The 20073-nt window shown below is 42.7% G+C and overlaps 2 protein-coding genes across 3 annotated transcripts; one reads left to right on the top strand and one right to left on the bottom strand.

Annotated features, from left to right (window-relative positions):
- Positions 1-145: 145 nt before the first annotated feature.
- Positions 146-9172, bottom strand: LOC133965026 (potassium-transporting ATPase alpha chain 1). Its single transcript, XM_062399400.1, has 24 exons — positions 8154-9172; positions 7674-7778; positions 7413-7472; positions 7103-7306; positions 6816-6929; positions 6554-6688; positions 6272-6389; positions 5812-6080; positions 5567-5645; positions 5312-5431; positions 5067-5176; positions 4652-4786; positions 4346-4538; positions 4084-4259; positions 3821-3957; positions 3494-3644; positions 3093-3261; positions 2770-2924; positions 2419-2542; positions 2016-2161; positions 1764-1897; positions 1183-1284; positions 917-1008; positions 146-809 (listed from the first exon to the last, which is right to left on the bottom strand). Exons 1-24 carry the CDS (start codon positions 8163-8165, stop codon positions 781-783), a joined length of 3069 nt encoding a protein of 1022 aa, XP_062255384.1. The 5' UTR covers positions 8166-9172; the 3' UTR covers positions 146-780.
- A 2420-nt stretch (positions 9173-11592) lies between these two features.
- tbrg4 (transforming growth factor beta regulator 4) lies at positions 11593-18688 on the top strand. 2 transcript variants are annotated; one of them, XM_062399401.1, is made up of 11 exons: positions 11593-11727; positions 12640-13150; positions 13515-13835; positions 14244-14418; positions 14848-15005; positions 15120-15230; positions 15808-15952; positions 16665-16904; positions 17062-17158; positions 17272-17386; positions 18066-18688. In XM_062399401.1, exons 2-11 carry the CDS (start codon positions 12734-12736, stop codon positions 18165-18167), a joined length of 1881 nt encoding a protein of 626 aa, XP_062255385.1. In that variant the 5' UTR covers positions 11593-11727; positions 12640-12733; the 3' UTR covers positions 18168-18688. The 2 variants fall into 2 exon arrangements, with proteins under 2 accessions (XP_062255385.1, XP_062255386.1); XM_062399402.1 differs by lacking the exon at positions 11593-11727 and adding an exon at positions 11760-11851.
- Positions 18689-20073: the final 1385 nt, after the last annotated feature.

Below are 20073 nucleotides of genomic sequence, written 5' to 3'. Positions count from 1 at the left end.
AATGGAGGCTGACTTGAGTAGAGTGAGGGTGAATATAGGAAAAGTCTCAAATAAAAATACATTGAGGAAAGATGTCAACGGTAGATATTAGATATTGAAGTGACACAGTGTAATTGTCATTCATGTTTTATTGTCAATAAATTACTTTTCAGGTATTATTCTGTTTATGAGCCTGTGTGATCCGACTCCTGTTTGTTTAGTATTTATTGCCTTCAGGCTTATGCTTAATTTCAGTCCATTGGTTGACTGAATCTATGTAGTTCCACATGCAAATTGAGCTGTTATCAATTAGACATGAGGCTTTAAGCCAGATTTCCTGCAACATGAGTAAGTTGGACTTTTTGAAATTCCATAACATTCAAAATCAAACAAAAACTCTAAAGTTGAGTAAAAATACAACCTTTGACAAAAACAGCATGAAGCAATATAGAATCAGAATATTTCTTCTTTTGTTTGTTTGAAGTCATCATTGGTCTCCAAATTCTTTATTAGTACAAATACAAGGCAGCCACAGTCAAAGAGCTGGGACACAACGAATCTGTGAGAATTATTATCCAACAATGACTTTCAGCATTGATTAGCTTTTAAAAGAATTCAGTCAGGCTCTTGAATATGAATATTAAGATAATAATATTAAAAGACAAGGATAATCTATAAATGCATAGATCACAAAGTGATATAGATGAAAAGTCAATTGAGTAAGAGCATCCAGGTCTGCAGCATTCGGTTTAGGAGTGATGCTCTCATGCATGTGGCTGGACGGATGAAGGGAAGAGCCTCTCAGTAGTATAACTCCTGATCCCACCAACCTGAGGGAGCACAGAGCAGAGACTGATGAGATGTGAACGGATGGAGACAGTGGAGATGTTAGTGTTGGCTGAATGGTTCGAGTGAGGTGTGATGGATTTCATCTTACTTCCTGGACATCTCCTGACTCCTAGTTTCCTGATCTCATCGTAGACAAAGATTAAAATACCAAATGGAACTGGAATAAACCACCACTGGACCCTGAAGCAAAAACAACATGTCACATTAGTTGTTTTATAAACAAAAAAGCTATGAGCATTTAGGAAAGATAATTCTCTTCATGTGTATTTCATTGTCATGATATATAAATTAAACTTTGGCTTCTAATCCAGTGTGAGCTTTGATTTATAGTAAATGGCTCTGTGGGCTTTTTACCTGATTGGCATGAAATTGAAGATGTTGGGCATTCCCGGGCAGTAACAAAGCAGATTACCGAGTAACAGCTGGAAGACGATGGCAGAAACCAGGACACGGTTCCTGCACACAGATAAACACTTAAACAACCAAACATTCTGCTGGAATCTTGTTCCAATCCTAAACAGATTAGTTCAGATTTAGTCTGATCCATTTAAATGGACCACTGACAACACAAAGAGACAGGATGGCTCTGCATGCAAATAAATACATGAGATAAGATTTACTTTTACGCAGCTTTAAAGGGAGATTTACAATTGAAATATTAATAAATAACAAGTTATGATGTTAAAGAATTTGATTTGGTTCCTGAGAACAACCTGCCATGAACACAGGATTTCTTAACAAACTTATTTAAATATGTAAAAGAGCAAAAGTAGAAAAAATTGTGTTTGAATGATCAGAAGACTAACATAGAGGTTAATGCAACATAGAGAGTTGTTCAGGTTGGCAGACAGAGAATAAACCCAGCCAAAGTTAATCCTATTATCTCAGCTATTAAAAAACAATGTCATTCATATTTGGGACGGGTCTGTACTGACCTGAAGAAGCCCTGCTGGAACACAGACAGACGTCGAGTCTTTCTGATCAGCACGTCAGAGATCTGACAGATCTCAATACTGACAAAGAATACAGTGTAGCAGGTGTACTGCTGGTACAACCTCTGGCTGAACGTCTGCAAGCACAGGAGATCACATGAGGGAGGAGATATTTGGTATCTGTGCTGATGAAATAAATTCAAATCATGCCATCACCACATTATCCACAGGTTGGATCTCTATGTCAACACGCACCCATTCTTGCCCATAGCCGTCCTGTAGGTCCTGAAGATGAACGTCCTCCCACTGAGCACGCAGGCCGACACACATGAGTGGGAACCAGCCCTCCTGGGCCATCGCTGCGAAATAATCTGTAAAACCTGCAAAAGACTGGATGGCTCCTGCAAGACAGACGCAAAAATGGGTCAATACTATTTTAAAAGCATAAAAATGCAACAGCTCATTGGCTGTGAGCCACTCTGCAGAGATCGGTGCACTCTGTTATTGTAAGACAGTGAAAAATGGGTGTCTAGTAACTTGTCTATTTCATGCCCTTGAAAAGTATGATTTCATTTGAATGTAACTGAGGTAAGAGCAGTAGTGATATAGAGAATTCATGCTTTGTTGACTAGCAGAGAAGCCCACACACACGTCTCACCTATCTGAAAGTACGAGTAGGCAGCCAGGGGTTCGTTTACCAGCCGATCACGACGAGGGTTCCTGGGCTTCAGGTGCATGATGTCACTCTCTGCTTTCTCATAGGCCAGGGAGACAGATGGGTACTACAAGAGAGACAGGAGCAGACAAAACACATCACTGGACAGAAGATAAGGGAGTGAGGACTATAAAGATGTAGCTCCATTATCCTCTAAGTGTCCCTGCTGTAAAGGAAAGTGCAAGCAAATATTAAACCCAATCATCATCTGTTAATAACTGATTGCAGCTGTAACCACCATAAATAAGTTATTTATTTTCTTGCTGAACTGGTTCCCTCGACTCTATTACTCACGATGTCCGTGGCCAGTTCAATGAAGAGGATAGTGATGCAGCCGAGAGGAAGAGGCACGCTGACGGTGATGTAGACCAGATATGGGGTCAGCTCAGGAATATTTTTGGTCAGCGTGTAGGCGATAGACTTCTTCAGGTTGTCAAAGATAAGACGGCCTGAGATGAACACAGACACCAAAACTTCACACAGTGTTTTTCCTTCTGGTAATTTGTTACTATATGGACCCGGCACTATTCATATCCAAAGTCAGTCATTAATGAAAAGTGGGGATACGATTCGTATGTTATTCACACATTATTTCTCTTTTGTTCACTGAGCCTCACCCTGCTCCACTCCGGTGACGATGGAAGCGAAGTTGTCGTCCAGCAGGATCATGTCGGCAGCGTTCTTTGCAGCATCTGAACCGGCGATCCCCATGGCAATGCCAATGTCGGCCTTCTTGAGAGCCGGCGAGTCGTTCACTCCATCACCTGTCACAGCCACGATGGAGCCCTGGAGGAGGAAGGGTGAAAAGTCCCTCACACAGTGAATTATGACCACATGCAATCCAGTCTCTTCCTCTTTCCTTTATTCATTCACAACCCCACCCATTGTATGTGCGTCGACTTCGTTAAATAAAGTCGATCAATCAAACGGTTACGAGTTGGGAAGACACAGGTAGTAAAGCAAAACATGTGTGTGTGTTTCTGTGTGTGTGTGTGTGTGTGTTTTTGTGTGTATTTACCAGACGCTGACAGCTCTCCACAATGATCAGTTTCTGCTGAGGTGAGGTTCTTGCAAACACCATCTCAGGGTGGTTCTTCAGGGCTTCGTCCAACTCATGACTGCTCATGTCTTTCAGCTGACCACCGCTGATCACACAAGCACGGGCGTCCCTGCACACACACACCATACACACAAACACAGACACAAACACACAGAATGACAAATGATCAGTCATTTTCCTGATCTACATAGACAGATAGATGATAGATGGATACTTTATTAATCCCGTGGGAAATTCAGAATCTGCGACAGAGATGAGCTCAAAGTGTGGACAGCGTCTCAGTACCTCTTGTTGACTTGTTCCACAGGAATGCGCTTCCTCTGGGCGATATCTTCCACTGTCTCGCTGCCTTCTGAGATGATGCCGACATTGGCTGCGATTGCCCTCGCTGTGATTGGATGGTCTCCAGTCACCATGATGACCTGAGGTTTTCGAGATACTTCAACAATTAGGTGACGAGAAAATACACATGGATAAATGTAGAAAGTGAAACAAAGGTCTGATTTAAAGCCCAAACAATCTGTGTACGTGGGGGGACCTGAACGCACCCTGATGCCAGCAGTACGACATTTCATCACTGCGTCGGGTACGGTGGCTCTCGGGGGGTCAATCATCGAGATGAGACCAGCAAAGCACAGTCCCGACGTGGTGAAATTCATCTCATCGGGGTCAAAGCTATAACCACGGGGGAACTCTTTCTCGTTAAGATAGATATGACAGAAACCTGAGAGGGGAGAAAAAGATTGCTAAAAAAAAAAGACACAACCAATCAATTAGCCCACATCAGTGTCGGTAAAATAACTTTCTAACCCAGAACTCGCTCTCCCAGTCCTCCCAGGTCCATGTAAGCAGTCTGAAAAGCTTCTTTCCACTGCTCATCCAGTGGCAGCTCCTGGCCTTTGATCAGAATAGTGGAGCAGCGCTCTAAGATCCGCTCTGCTGCTCCCTTCATCACCAGCAGGTAGCGCAGGTCCAGTGGATCCTCCAGTTCATGAACAGACAGCTGGAGAGAGACGGCAGACGAGAGATGAGTCAAACTCAAAATCAATCACGGGATTTTTTGCTGTAGCAGTATCACAGTTTCAAACACACGTCCATTAACAACAAGGTACTCACTTGGAACTTGTTGGTGGAGTTAAAGGGCACTTCCACCACTTTCCTGTAGCGATTACGGTAGTCCATGGTGTTCCCCACAGTGAGCTCGGTGAACTTCAGCAGAGCCGTCTCTGACGCATCGCCCATCACAAGTCTCTGTGTGAAACGGGATAAGAGAGAGACATGGAGACAAAAAGATTCGAAACAGAAATCGAATATAAAATTATCCTAGTGATGTTTTCATTAGTTTGTGTTTATCTAAATTGAACTAAATTGTTGTGTTCTTCACCACTAGATGTCACTACATTCTACACACTGAACCTTTAACTAATAATAAAAAAACAATGCGATCGTAACTCCAATATACAAGGTGATTACATTGGATGCAACATTTTGTCTGGTCATCAAAAAATAAATGTCCACTAAAAATATGTACCCTAGGAATAGGTAATCCTTCCTGATCAGGTCTGAATGTCGCTCTGTTGCACAGGGTAGTCACTCTCGCAAGTGATCGCCATGTCTCTGATGACTGGTCGAAACTTTGGCCTGCAACCACACAATCACATGATTAACAACTTGTAAAATAAAACGAAGCACACAATAACATCAACACGTTAGCATGTTGTACTGTAGTAACGTCCATATCAAAACGGTGCTTGTATTTATTGTTCTTTTCTTTACCTGACTGATCTTCAGTGGTGTCAGCAGCGTGGATATGGTTGTCAAACCAAAGGTGAGCCACAGTCATCCTGTTCTGGGTCAGGGTGCCCGTCTTATCAGAGCAGATCACGGAAGTGGAGCCTAAATACACACACACACACACACACAGACACACAGATGATTATCTAAATCTCCAGTTTAATAGAGACCAAACCTTTTTTTAACAGATCATGTGACTGAATTCAGAACATAAGTGTTTTTTAGTGGTTTACTGACCTAATGTCTCCACAGCCTCCAGGTTCTTCACAACACAGTTCTTCCTGGCGAGTCGTTTAGCCGTCAGGGACAGACATACCTGTTGGTGAAGACACAGCCTCTTACTGAACATGTTCACTTTATTTCACACACAAGCTAGACCAGTGCAAATCTTGGTGCCATATTGAAAAGTGAACACTTCTTGAAGAAGATACTGTGAGATCATATCACACGTAGAAATCCACATTTGTGTTGCATTAACTCACAGTGACGGTGGCAAGGAGCCCCTCTGGCACATAAGCCACCACGATAGCCATGAAGAAGATCGTGGCTTCCAGGAAGGCGTATCCGATAAACATGGCGACCACAAAGAAGGTAAACCCGAAGAAGATCGCAAGACCAGCGATGATGTCCACAAAATGCTCGATTTCTATGGCGATGGGCGTCTTCTCATTGCCGACGCCGCTCGCCAAGCTGGCGATCCGACCGATGATGGTACGATCACCTGTGTTGATAATCACACCGGTCGCTACACCTGGAGAGGAGAAGACATTTGTTCTTAAATGGGTGATCATGGTGCCCCTGAGCAAGGCACTTTGCACATAATGAGCACAAAATTACAGCAAATGAACAAATAAATGAGAAGAAAATGTTTTTAATGTGGTTGCTGATTGGTGTATATATTAGTCAGCCTATATAAATAAGCATGTGCAGTATGCACTGTACCTTCCAGAATAGTGGTAGAGAAGAAAGCAATGTTTCTGGTCTCCAGTGGATTCTCATGAGTACATTCTGGACTCCTGGTTTGAGGTTCAGACTCGCCTGTCAAGGAGGAGTTGTCCACCTGGCAAACACACACACCCACACGCATGCACACACACACACACACACGCACACACCAGGGAAATCAACGACAATTTTAAGTCGTCCTTTAAATTGTCCTCACAAGCAGAATCTCCTTCGTTATGTAATTAGAGTCGGCCTATGTGTGGTAGGTGTGTATCTTACTTTGCAGGCCTGACTAGTGATGATGCGAATATCAGCAGGGACCCTGTCTCCTCCTTTGACTTCCACCAAATCTCCCACCACCAGTTGGTTGGCATGGATCTCGTTTTTCTGGCCATCACGGATCACAACAGCTTGCTGGTGGAGACCGTGAGGAAGATCAGCAGAGTTAAAGCAAGATTAACACAGGAAGAAAGGACCTGGAAAGATTGAGAGGCTGTAAATATTGAATTCCAACTATTTACTTCAAAAATGTTAAACTTACCTGTGGCACCAGATTCTTGAAGCTGGCAATGATGTTTGTACTCTTGAACTCTTGGTAGTAACCAAAGCATCCAGTTACCACGACGACAGAGATCAGCACGATGGCCAAGTAAAGCTGAAGTCAGACAGAAGATGTAACCACAACAACGGGAAGCTAGAAATGGAGGATTCAAATTGTGTCCGCCCCCCCCCCCCCCTTTCCTCTGTGCAACTTTTTTCTGTTTGACTCGCTCTTATCAGTGCACTTGAGGAGAAACGCTCACTGATAAAAATGGCAATGTCACTCACATCGTCAAAGCAGGTGAGGTTCCCTCTGCTCAGTTCAATTCCGAAGGCGATGAAGCAGATGACGGCGGCGACCCACATCAGACACTGCAGCCCTCCGGCCAGCTGCCGGGCAAACTTCACATACTCCGGGGTTCCTTTGGGAGGCCTCAGCTCATTAGGACCATCTCTCTCGAGGACCTGCAGGGCAAATGTGGTCGTCAAGCCCTGAGGACGGAGAACAGAAAAGCATGATTAAAAGAGAACTTGTGACAAAATGAAAGTAGATAAAGAACAGATAAGAATGAGGCACAAGAAATGATTCAATCATTACCTTGTTAACATTCGTGGTATATCTCATCTCCAGCTCTTCAATTGTAATCTCGTGGTCGTCCTGCAGGGGGACACACGCCATTAATCACAGTGATTTAAGGTGATTTATTCAACTTGGTCATAACTTCACTACATCTTGTCACAACTGTGCAGATCTAAGGCATCTTTAGTATCACCTGTAAATCCTATGTTAATCTACGAGGAGCTGGGTTCATTACTGATCAGCGGATTTAAATCCCCACTCTTTAGTCTCTATACTCACAATGTCCATTTCTTTCTTCATGCCCTCCATCCTCTCCTTTTTCTTCGTCTTTTTTGACTTCTTCTTGTCCATCTCTCCATCCATCTCGAACATGTTGTAAGAGTCCTAGATGCAGAAATCGGGGGAAATATTTACATTTGTACTTTTTTAGAGAAAATATCCCTGTCTGACCTGAATGCTTTGCATCCCCGATGTGACTGATACCAAAACTAAATAAAATGCATGTTTCTGTGTTGCTTACTAAACCTGAACATGTGACAATTCAAACAGAAGATTGGTCAGTTTAGTTGGAAATAGATCTACACAAATCCTGACATTCCAAACTGCATACTGGAGGACACGTCCATTTCAAATAAAACAAATGCAAGAATTTATTGATGCACTGACATTAACTGACATAGCTTCAGTAACAAAAGCTTTATCTTACACAAATCGAGTGTTATAAATTGAAAAAGAAAACAGATTTCTCGGCTCTCCTACCGCTTTACTCATGGCTGCTGGTGTGATAGGGGACTGCTCTCCTAAATCAATGGAGGTCCAGACCACTCGACCTTTCTTTGCCACAGAAATTTTGGCTCTCCGTTACGGTCCGGTCCCAAACATAGACTCCGTTTCTCCCTCTCTCTCTCTCCGTCTCTCTTGCTCTCTCTCACACACAAACACATGCAAACACACACACACACAATGGTGAAAAACAGGAAACATTTAGTGGAAAGGCCTTTTATACCATAAACCCCCCCTTTCAATACACACATGCGCAGAAACACCACACGTGCTTAAATGCCACGATCTGCGTAAAAAGGTAGCAACAATGTCACCCCTGGACAGGTCACACACAACACACACACATGCACAACCACCCACTCACACTCATATCACAGGCTATGCGTAGGCCAATGTTGATCTGGTACTCCTATCTCACCGTCGCACGTTTCTTTTCCTGATAAACTGATTGGAGGAAGGAGCAGTGAAGGTTAAAACAAACCAATGTCATCCCTACCAGACTGCCTGACATTGCACGACAGTAATTTACACTAAAACTTACTTTGGCCTTTGATTCACTTTCTTCATCCACTGATTGACAGTTTTTAAAAGACTAACTATAACCTGAGAAAAGGTGAGTGCACTAGTCCAGGGATTATTGGCCATCTCTGCTGCTGCCGTATATCTATGAGTGGATGATCAAATACAATCATAGGGAAGAAGACAGAAGAACTTGGACCAGTTTGTACAATCCACACCCTGACAGTTGAGCCACTAGATCAGACAGTCACTGACATTTACAGCAAAGGTCCAGGCTATAGAACTCATTCTGAATCAGACATTATTATTTTGATCATGATGTTTACATGCGTTGCTAATAGAAAATTCCACTCATATTCCCATTGACATGTCACAGAGCATAGTCCGAAGAGGCTAACTACCATACACGTCATTGCCTCAAAGGTGATTACGACTTAATAATGCAACCAGGAACCACATCTTAATTTGGCTTTTTTGTTAATTGAGTATGACCTTATTAGTTAATGATTCCCTGCAGCTCAACGTTTCCACCGAGGTTGGCTTTCCTCCTCCTCCTCCTCCTCCTCCTTCTCCAGCTGCTGCAAGCTAACTGTCTGTGTGACACTCTCATGACACACCTGCTATCTGAGTTCATGCCCTCCTCTGTCTTTAGCTTCTGCCCCTCACTTCACCGCCATGTTTGATTGATAAACTCCTCGCTACAGGTGTACTCACCTCATTTGTCATGATGTCTGGTTGTGATACCCAGCTGGTGTTTCCACGACGACAGATACCTAAAAAACAGAAGTCACGTTGATTTTAGAAATCTGTGATGTGAACTAAAGAAAAAAACAACCAAACAAGACATTTTGATCCATTTCACATGCATTTTTTCCATAAGAATATAATTTATGTTGCAGGACTGAAAGGTATTCAGGGTTTGTTGTATATGAGAATATATAAGATATATAAGAATCACTGTTTCCATCAAACAAACTGTGCCCTCAGCTACCCTCAACTACAAGGAGCCGGTGGATGAAATGACGAATTAAAACAAGTCCAAGATGAGAAAAACTGTAAAACAATTTGAGATTTGCAAAACAATATGAGTTTTAATCTTTTATTTGCTGATGTTTTAACTTACTAATTAACATAACTATGACATTTTTATGACAAACGAGAAAAAAAACATTGTTTTCTCCTCTGATCAGCTACAAACTACTGACTAAGTACCTCCATTTACTGATTTACTAACATAACCAATGACACAATTTTTAACAGAATCAGTAAACATAAATAACCTGGTTTTAATTAAGTTGGTTGTCAGTCTGTTTACACAGATCTGTTGATTAATGCGACAAATGATTTTAATCCTGAATTTTGAGTTTTGGTGGCTCTTGGATCAAAGGTTCATTGAAATAGAAACCCATGACCACTAAGGACAAGTTTGTTTGTATGATCGTGAAGGGTGACATTATATCTGACATACGTCAGCAGCCCTGTCCACATGCTATCAGGAACATCTCATTAGGACCATTACAGTAGACAATGTAGAAAAATAAGGTTTGTAGAATATGAATTGACCTAAATTACAGTCATCCCACCATAAAAAATGGACCAGGATATATTAAAAAAACTACGAGATATATTGGATTAATTTAAATTTTACAGAGTAAGAAAAATTACTCTCAAAAAGAGATCATGATTCAATTTCTAGAAAAAACACATTATTCCAATAAATTGTATAACAAAGCGACTAATGGGTAAAAGTTGAGGTAAGGTCACCCTGTCTCTTCCCTGTTCCTGCCCAGAACATGTTGCATGCTGGGTAAATAGCAGCCAGGTAAGATATGTTTCGGAGAGTCAACATTGTGCTGTAGAGTTTACTGCAAAGTGACAGTGCAATCAAAACTGTTATCAGTCTGATTTTATCAGCTCTAATGACACATTGAGGACAGGTGAGAGGAGAGAGAACAGTGGTTGATAAAGTATCAGACGATCGACAGAGGTTCCAACCCAGTGACACACTTAGAAACGCACACACTAAGATGTTCCCTCTGCCTTCAACAGCCACGTTAAAGGGTTCACCCAATTAAATTAAAAAAGAAAAGTATTTGGGCTAATAGACAAAGACATTTTTTATATTAAATAATAGGAAAAAACTTAAGAATTATCAAAACATACTACATTATTGAGTTGCATCATCTGAAATGTGAACCCAGCATTTCTCTATTAGTTTGACCCTTGAGTTTTAAATCAGGACATCCCTTCTGCTTCAATTAATTATGTTAATCATAGTCTTACCTCTATTTTGTAATCAATCATATTAAAGAGATCTCCTTAAGGTTACAGCTAAATGCACCACTAGTTGTTTCACTGCCAGCACCTACAGATCACGTCAGAACGGGAGTATAGAGCCCCCCCAGTGGCCATGGGGTGGAAATATAAGATACATAACTGAATACAGTATCATCGTTGTTGTGGAAGTAGCTTAGATTACAATTTAAAAGGGGTGGGGGGGCAAAACAAATTGATTCCACTCTTTGCTGTTATGGTGTGGATCTGGATAATCTGCATCATTTTGACTATAACTGCATCTCCTGTCATTTCAGCTTCAGTCATAATTCAATGTGTGGAATTGACAGGAGAACAGCCAAAAAAATGTTTATTGTGTCGACATATACGTCCCATTCTTTCTCCGACCAGGTGGAATACCAATGAAACTTTATAAGTTTCCACTGTTTCTTTCTTCTAGATGACCAGTAGGGGGCTCTGTAGTTTTTACAGTAAACATGTGAACGTACGCACCTGTCCAACAAAGAAGACACTGTTTAAAACGTACCTGAATCTACACATCACACATCTGAACATAAACAAATAAATAAACCACCAGTGACCCCGGAACAAGAATTCCTGAGAAAGAATTGAACCAATGAGAGCCGCGTGCGCCGATTACGTGACTTCTCCCTACGTCATATCCCCGCGACTGTCAGTGCTAGATGTGTCCATGTGAACAGCCTCCTCGACCAAAGGTATCGCTGCACTCTGACAGGTGAGTGATCGAACAGTGAGATGATCGGACCGGATTCTGCTGCTCGTCACCAATGTCAGTCTCGTGAGGGCAGACGCGTGCACGCGCCGCTGGGGTGCGCAGCGTCTCCTCTGCGCGCGACAAGGTCAGGATTTAACGTAGCGTGTTTGTCAGGAGGAAGATTGTCACTTTACAGCAGGAGAGAGACACATTTAACTGTAACACACACACACAGCGGGTTCACACGGAGCTACTGGTCATTGTGGGTCTCAGACCGGTGCCTGTGTTCCGGGTTCAACAACCATTACACTGCAGAGTCCCAACATCCACCACCAGTGGCTGATCAAAGATGGATGAGGCTTCTGTAGACATGAGGGTGTCTGTGAATAACTTGGGCTGAGTGATATTGATTAACTATAAAATTATGAATTCATACATGACGATAGGGTTCTTGTCATGACGAATGTCAAGTTGTTATTTCTTTTAAAGCTTTAAGGCAGATCTTTGCTCCTGAGTGAAGGCTTTGGTTTTAAACTTCCTTATGAGCAGAGGATGACAAACACTTGTTAACTGCCAAACATTGTACACATCCGAGGAAGATCAATTATTACACCTCAAAATCATACTGCGATAACCATCCACCCAGGAGGTAAGGTTTTTGCTGCTTTGTATATTTGTTTGGTTGTAATCAACATTACACAAATACCACAGAGCAGATTTCCATGAAACTGGATGTGGTTTGGGTCACCGATGAACCCATGAACTTTGTATTGAAAATATTTCCATTGACTTCTCAGATAATGAATCATGGATCTTGATGGAAATAACAGCGTGCTTGAGACTGACATTTTTGAATATGTGCAAGTTGGTGCAGATCCAAATAAACTACTCCTTGCTGATATGTTTTTCCAACCCTGCCAATATTTCCTGTAGGTTGAATGCGGGATGCTGACGCCGACTGCTGAATTGTGAGAAAACCCTCCTTCTCCTCCTCCACCTGTGGCCGCTGTCTTGTCCCTCAGACACGATGGCCAGTCGCCTGTTAGGCAGATACGCCCGTGTGCTCTGCAGGGCCTCTGCTCAGGCTCCAGCTGCTTCTGCTGTCACCGCCCGCCTGCCTCCGACTGTGGCTTCACGTGCAGAGGTGCAGAGGCCTCAGGGATGGCCCAGTGTCACACAGAGGTTGATGAGTGACGGAAAGACTATTACCAAGGATGACGCCTTTCAAACCACGCCTACATTCACCAAGCTGGACGAGGTGATGGACAAGGCGTCTGTGCCAGAGGACATCCTGCTGGCCTGGGTTGAGCATGGAGGAAATAGTAACCAAGCTGCTTACGCCCTGATGAAGTGGACTGTGCTGGTGCTGAGGACGAAGGGTAAAATGAAGGATCTGACGGGGGATTCAAGGCTAATGGATATGATGGATACCATGTCTCAGCAGGTAGGGAAGCCAGATACAGAGGTGAACCGGCCCCTGTGTTCAGATCATAGACTGTGTGTAAAGACGGAAGTACCCACTTCTTCCCACTGTCCGGAAATCAAACCAAGATATCCTGGTTACAAACGCTGCTATTTTGGACCAATGACGTAACTTTGAGTCTGTGCGCCCAACCAAACGCGAAACATTCTTAGCTGTGACGTTTCACCCTGTTATTTATTAAGTCAAAATAAGTACTTTAAATCAAATTGCTGGAAAATTGGACAGTCCACACGCCAGGGGGCGATTGAGACTCTTTTGCTTCACTTTTGGGGAGTTGTCACGTCCATGGTTAAGATTACTCCTCGATGAGTGTTTTTCTTCACAGGTGTCTGCGGTGTGGAACGGCAACCTGGTGTCTGCAATGAAAGCTCTGTGGATCATGGACGTGCCCCCCACTGATCCCGTCCTCAGCTCTGTGCAGACGGAGGTCCTGTGGCGGGTGCGCAGGCTGACCTACAAGCAGCTGGCCTACCTGGCGGACTGGGGGGCAAATAAGAAGGGACAGCAGGACGTGGCGGTAGTGAACGGCGCATTAAAACAGCTGGAACTGCGCTGGACCGAAATCGCGGACAGTAAAACGGTCAGCGGGCTGATCTCCAAAGGACAACGCATGTCTCCTGCCTTGAGGGACCGATTAGAAGACAAGGTATCAGAGTCAACTACGTCCACAGTTATAGTCTCAGTTGAAAACTGTATGTGGAAGTTACTGTCTTTTCTTCCTTTTATCTCTGATGAAGTAATATATACATATCATTTCATCAGATTGGTGAAAGAAGAAATCACAAATAATGTGAAGTAGTATGGGTTATAGTAGAAAAAGTTGTGGATGATGAATATAATTGTTAAAATGTACGTAAATAATTATGTCAGCAGCGGCAACCTGGGGAAATGTAATTTTTGCTCAAAATCATTTTGCTCAAAATCATTTTGCTCAAAATCATCAAACTACCTTTTGAAGAGGTTCCTCACAGCATAGATCTAATCTCTGAGAACACTTTTTAATGCATTATCCTAAACCCCAGTAAAACCGCTCCTCCACCTGTTTCTCTCTCAGGCTTTGGAGCTGTCTGAGGGCTTTTCAACAGAAGAGATCCGTAAGGTCTGTGTGGCTTTGGCAGCTCAGAGCCGCAGAAGTGTCCCTCTCCTCAGAGCTCTCTCCTACCACCTGCTCCAGAAGCCGTCGTCAGAGTTCACCACTCCACTCATATTGAACATGGCTTATGCTTATGGTAATGATGCTTCATTTGGTGTATGCATATCTTTAATGAACCTGGCCAATTTGCAATATTAACTTCTGAAAAGTCTGAAGATTTCTCCGGTGAAGGGTTACAGACTAATTTTGTAATCTTTAATATTTGTTGAATAATGGAATATTAATTACGTGCAAAATTCTTCGGTGCAAAGCTTCATGTTTACTGCAAATCAGATCAGTGATTCAGGGAGCCTCTCCTCACTAACACACTGAAGTAGGAAGTAGGGACTAAAGAGATTTTCATTTTACAAGAAAGTAATCTGGTCTCACTTCCCTTAATCCAATCCATTTCGCAGACTCCTCAAAGCAGCAGATTGTAGCCTTGACGTGAACATCCATTAAACCTTTTTTTTCATACACACTGTACGATGCTAACGGTTTCATCTCCGTCTCTGCTCGTCTGCAGGGAGGTTGAATTTCCACCATTCTCAGGTATTTCAGCGGATGGCCTCAGAGCTGTTGCCCCGAGTCCCGGAGCTCAACTCCATCGATGTGGTACGCTGCTCTAAGTCACTGGGCTTCCTCAAGTGGCTCCACATCCCTCTGTTCGAGGCCTTCGCTGAGGTCAGTCACACACACACACACACACCAATAAGATTAACTCCTTCAGTTTAGTGCACAATGTTTAACATCAGATAAACTAAACTAAATTTTTCTCTCTGTGCATTTCTTCACCAGCACTACATAGCAAACAGCCAGACGTACAATGTTCCTCAGCTGTGCAATCTGCTCATGACCTTTGCCAGACTCGGCTTCCAGCCCAGCAAAGGAGACGAGTTCTTCAGCAAGGTACTAATGACGTTTAAGACTGTGTCTGCTTTACATGGTTGTTTCTACATTCTTCCCTGAATTAATTCTAGAGATCCTCTGAAACCATTTTTTCTCTTCTCGATACCGATACCTGGACTTATACCGATAACAGATATCAAATACCAGCGCATTTTTTAAGAATACTTTTACTTTGCATTTTAACAGTTGTATGCTACTAAGTACGAAGTCTAGCATTCCAGATGTCGGTGTTATTGCTGTGGGACTTTCCAGAGTGAAATCTTTCCATATTGCTGATATTTTAAGATAGCTTTGGCAAACTCTAAGCTACTGGAAATAATTTCTTCTTCGCTGGTCCAAAACAGCAGTTGCACTTTACTGTTCATTGAAGAAGAACTACCAGAAAAAGAAAAAAATGTTTTTTATGTGGGTGAAACTAATGTACTCTAAAGACCTGGTATCAGATCGGTACTTAGATTAAAGTGCTCGCCAATGCTTGAACTGACATGTTCATCTGTATCAGAGGCCGTTTCACTGCTGCTATCAGAACATCTCCAATCTGTTCTCTCCGTTTGTTTGCGGTCTCTTTGTGTAAAAGGTCCACTCTGTGCTGGAGGAGTCTCTCTCTGGCCTGGAGCCCTTCCTGCAGACGGATGTGGTTTGGTCTCTGTGTGTGTTACAGCAGGCCAAGCCTCACTACCTCCTACCTCTCACACAACAACAACACCGTACCAAACTGTCAGGTGAGACACATATCTGAGGATATCTGTGTACACACCTGCTACCTCTTACCAGGGAGAGGCAGGCGAAAGTGTGTCAGGCACCTGGTCTTTGGACGCAAACTACAGAACGTTACATTTGTGCACTAAATCCGGCTTTTGAAGTATTAAACACTATTTCAGTCCTTGTAATTTCAATACGTTGTGTTTTTAGTTGGTCAAGTATTTTAAAGAAGTCATCTTGGACACAGCAACTGTTCATGTCCTTGTACTCCTCAAATATATCTCACCATAAGACCCACTCTAACGTTATAGTCTAATTAAGCTTGGTTGAACGAGTCAATACATTTTTCTTATGGTATTCTCTAATATTGAGCTCTGGCAATCCTAATAGTAGCATTTACATGTTCATCTGCCTGTATGTACATCCACATCATTAGGTTAGTATCAGTGGTTATTAGGCCCACGTGTGTAATGTTCAGGACCATAGCAATGACTCATTTACATGCTCTCATGAAATACTGTGGTCTCTCAGGACCATGTGCACTGAAGGACAAAGTTCCACTCTGTTGCAGTAGAGGGCAGTGCAGCACTGATAAATGTTCAGAAATGCTCATTAATCCCATTTTCTCTTGGATATGAAGCACAACATTTATCACAAAAACATTGTTCCTGCCAGTGAGATGTCAGCACTTATTTGATCATTCTGATGTTTTTCCTTCCTTTTTGCTCGTAGAGGGCAGTGAATCTAGAGTAGAGAGCTATCGGCTGAAGCTCCTCCACATTGCAGCCACTCTCCACTTAGAGCATCCAGATTCCTCACACTCCGACTCTCCAGCGCCCCCGTCTGCCCCGTCTGTCCCGGCCAACATCTCCCCAATGCAGAGCGGTCTGAGAGAGGCCTTACAGCGTTTGGTTGGCGAGAGGACGGAGGCCCTTCGCACTGGGATGGACACTGGGTATGGATGGACTATCGGTAAGGGGAATAATGGAGCACATAAATAAACTGATAGACCACGTACACAGTCATGCAGTCTGTCCCTTTCACAACTTGAGTTTTTCAGCACTTTTACTCTGAAAAACAATATTTAACCCAGCTCTTGATACAACTGACATGAGCCTTCTCTAATCAGATGGTGAGCTGGTAGTGGATTGTGACAACAAACCAGTTGGCAGCCCTGCTCTGCCCAGTGGAGGGGGAGATCAGGATTTACCTTTAGGGGTACGACGGTGAGTCATCGAAGTGAAACACGGGGGCTGAGATTATATTAAAAAAAAAAAAGTTTTTTCCTCCAGCTGTCTTATTTTATGATATTGTCACTGTTCCTCTCTTTCGTTTTTAGAATCGCTTTCATGGCTTTGGAATTTCCCAACTTTGGTTCAAAGAGCAAAGACCTTCTGGGCCGGTTTGTCATGATGAAGCGACATCTTCAGTTGGCCGGCTACATCACAGTGGAGGTGAGTAGAGACAACACTTTGGAATAACCAAGACTGGTTTTTGTAAACTTCCATCATTTTGTCCATATAGGGTTAACATATCTGTTCGGTTTTCTGGTTTGATTGATATATTTTTTTTTTTATTCAGTCATCACACATTGTAGACAAATAAGTATAATCAAAGTCTAAACAGTCTTTACATTATATCATTATATAGTGACGGAAAAAAGCAGGCAGACCTGTGTGATCACAGTTCTTTTTATTACTCACACACCAAAGCCAAGTAATAAATGCATTTTCTGATGTGCTCTGTATATGATGGTGAGCATCATTCCAGGGAGCACAGGCAGACAAACAGTGCTGCTGCTACAGGGGTATCTGACAGGCTAAGGCCATGCCAACAATGGAGTTAATACTTTGGTCGAGCTGAGAGTCAGAAGAGTCCCACTGCAGTCTGTGGTATAAATAGAGATCCAGCCGCAGCTCGGCTTCATCTAGGCCAGTCCGCGCACTCTCGCCCTCAATGAGGACAAGCTCCCGAGCTGATAGCAGCATCATCCTCTCATGGTTGCCGTGTTGCACCCAACTGAGGACAAAATACAGTATTGTGTTTTGCTATGAAACAAAAATCTAAAGATGTTTGCTCATTAGCACTTTATAGAAATGTATGATGAATCTAATGGTTTTCTTTCTCTTCCAGGTCCCGTATTACGATTGGCTTGAGTTGAAGACTGACTGGCAGAAACTGGCGTACCTCAAGGATAAATTGGGGAAGGCTGTGGCCGAGGACATGGCCAAGTGAACTGGGAAAAATCCCGATCATAATGTGCAAGCTCAGCTAAATCAACGCTTCCCCAATCAAACAGGCAGGACCACATGGAATACACACACACACACACACACACACACACACACACACACACACACACACACACACACACACACACACACACACACACACGCACACACACACACACACACACACGCAGAGCACAGCAGCACTGCAGAAATGTTCTCCCATACTTGTGTCAGAAGTAAAAGAAAAAATTATTTTCACTCTGGTTCCCTTGGCAACGTGGGGGGCTTTCCCTGTTTCCATGGTGATGACGAGCAAGAATTTTGGAGCCAAAGAGACGGAAATAAACAGATTGTGTGGAGAAAAAACAATATGATCCATGACAAGAGTCAGAAGCACCAGGGCCTTTCGAAGAGTTTTGGACAAAATGTTATTGAATATCAACATGTGCATAGAATGGAATAATTTAAATATCTTTGTGGACGCGTGTCAGTCTTCTGATGAAGTAATAAATTGTTTTAATGGTGTTTTGTTCCAATGCTTTTTTTATTCTTAGTAGTTAATTCGCACTGTCTGACTTGCGAGCATGTGTGTGGTACATGTGCACGTTTTCCCAGGGAGTGAGCATTGGATGCTATCTGGTGTGGTATTCAGACCGGGGATGCTTCATGTCACACCTAACAGCTAGTTTGCACACACACCCCTGGAATATTGGTGTGACCGCTTTAGTGAATGAGTATTTATATTGATCTTAATTGGATAAGTTAAGGACAGCAGCTTATTTTTATTGGGATTATTCTGAGATCAGGTTAATGATTCCATTTTAGGAGCCCATTTTAAGTTAGAAATGTTGAATCAGAGGCAATAAATACAGGATATTTTTGAAAAGTTGTGTTGAAATATTCGATTTTTTAGTACGTACTTTTAATGCTTTATCTCAAATGTGCATGTTTGTTAAAGAAGAACAACCCTAAGAGACTGGGTGAGGCATTTTTCAGATGAACCCTTTGCTGACCTGAAACTGCTTACACAACATCATGGGCAGCAGCAGCAGCAGCTCTTTGACAACAGATGCTGCTCACTGGCAAAAAGAAGAAGACTGACTAATGCAAGGCAGGGCAGAGACACTGAGTTCCACTGAAGGGAGACAAATAAAATACTAACTGGAAACATCAGAGACCAGCATTAGTTGTACTGATAAAACATCATGTGATGCAGATGCTTGGTGTCCCATTCGTCCACGTGTTCAGGGGTTAATGGATCAATGCATGGACTCATGACAGAAAGCGGCTTGCTGCTCCCTCACTGCGAGTGAGCTCTCAATAAAATCCCAACTGATGATGTCATGGCTCCTAAGTGGTGTAACAACCTCCCCATTGACGTCAGGACAACAGAAAGTCTGCGCGTCTTCCAGCGCAGACTCAAGACACATCTTTTCTGACTACACCCCGGTAAAGAAGATGATGTATAAAAATACTATATTTAGTAGGTAAATGAGAATATAGAAATACTCACATTGGAAAGTAATGGAAACTGTTCTTGTGAAAATATTCCCCAACACTTCAAAGGAAGAAACTTGTATTTTATAATTCAAACTAGACTTAACAGCAGCGATAACCTCCACCAGTCCAATTATGAAACCACAGTTAAATCCACTAGATCTGGATTTTTATTTGGATCTGCCCCAAATACACACACACACAAACACACACACAGGTTAGACCCCTCAATATGCTGGATTTCTGAATGTTAAATAAAGTGAAAAACATTTAAATGAACCAACCCTGGGTTCTTCCTTGGGTCATGGCCCGCCCTTTTAAATTTGAATGGTTCAGTTGTTTTTGCATAATCCTACTAACAAACAAACAAAAACACAAACCAACAAATGGACAGGGCTGAAAACACAACTTCC

Source organism: Platichthys flesus, chromosome 11 (genome assembly GCF_949316205.1).
Source record: "Platichthys flesus chromosome 11, fPlaFle2.1, whole genome shotgun sequence".
Lineage (NCBI taxonomy): Eukaryota > Metazoa > Chordata > Actinopteri > Pleuronectiformes > Pleuronectidae > Platichthys > Platichthys flesus.
This window is presented reverse-complemented; position numbering and strand designations above follow the sequence as displayed.

What these genes read in the sequence shown, in the direction of transcription:
- LOC133965026 (XM_062399400.1), bottom strand. An exon ending in TGAAGAAAGAAATGGACATT is followed by an intron (nt 7,473 to 7,673) that starts GTGAGTATAGAG and finishes GTCCCCCTGCAG; the next exon opens with GACGACCACGAGATTACAAT. An exon ending in TTCAATTTCATGCCAATCAG is followed by an intron (nt 1,009 to 1,182) that starts GTAAAAAGCCCA and finishes TTTTTGCTTCAG; the next exon opens with GGTCCAGTGGTGGTTTATTC.
- tbrg4 (XM_062399401.1), top strand. Translation starts at nt 12,734, where the DNA reads ATGGCCAGTCGCCTGTTAGGCAGATACGCCCGTGTGCTCTGCAGGGCC. An exon ending in TGGGTATGGATGGACTATCG is followed by an intron (nt 16,905 to 17,061) that starts GTAAGGGGAATA and finishes TTCTCTAATCAG; the next exon opens with ATGGTGAGCTGGTAGTGGAT. An exon ending in TTACCTTTAGGGGTACGACG is followed by an intron (nt 17,159 to 17,271) that starts GTGAGTCATCGA and finishes TTTCGTTTTTAG; the next exon opens with AATCGCTTTCATGGCTTTGG.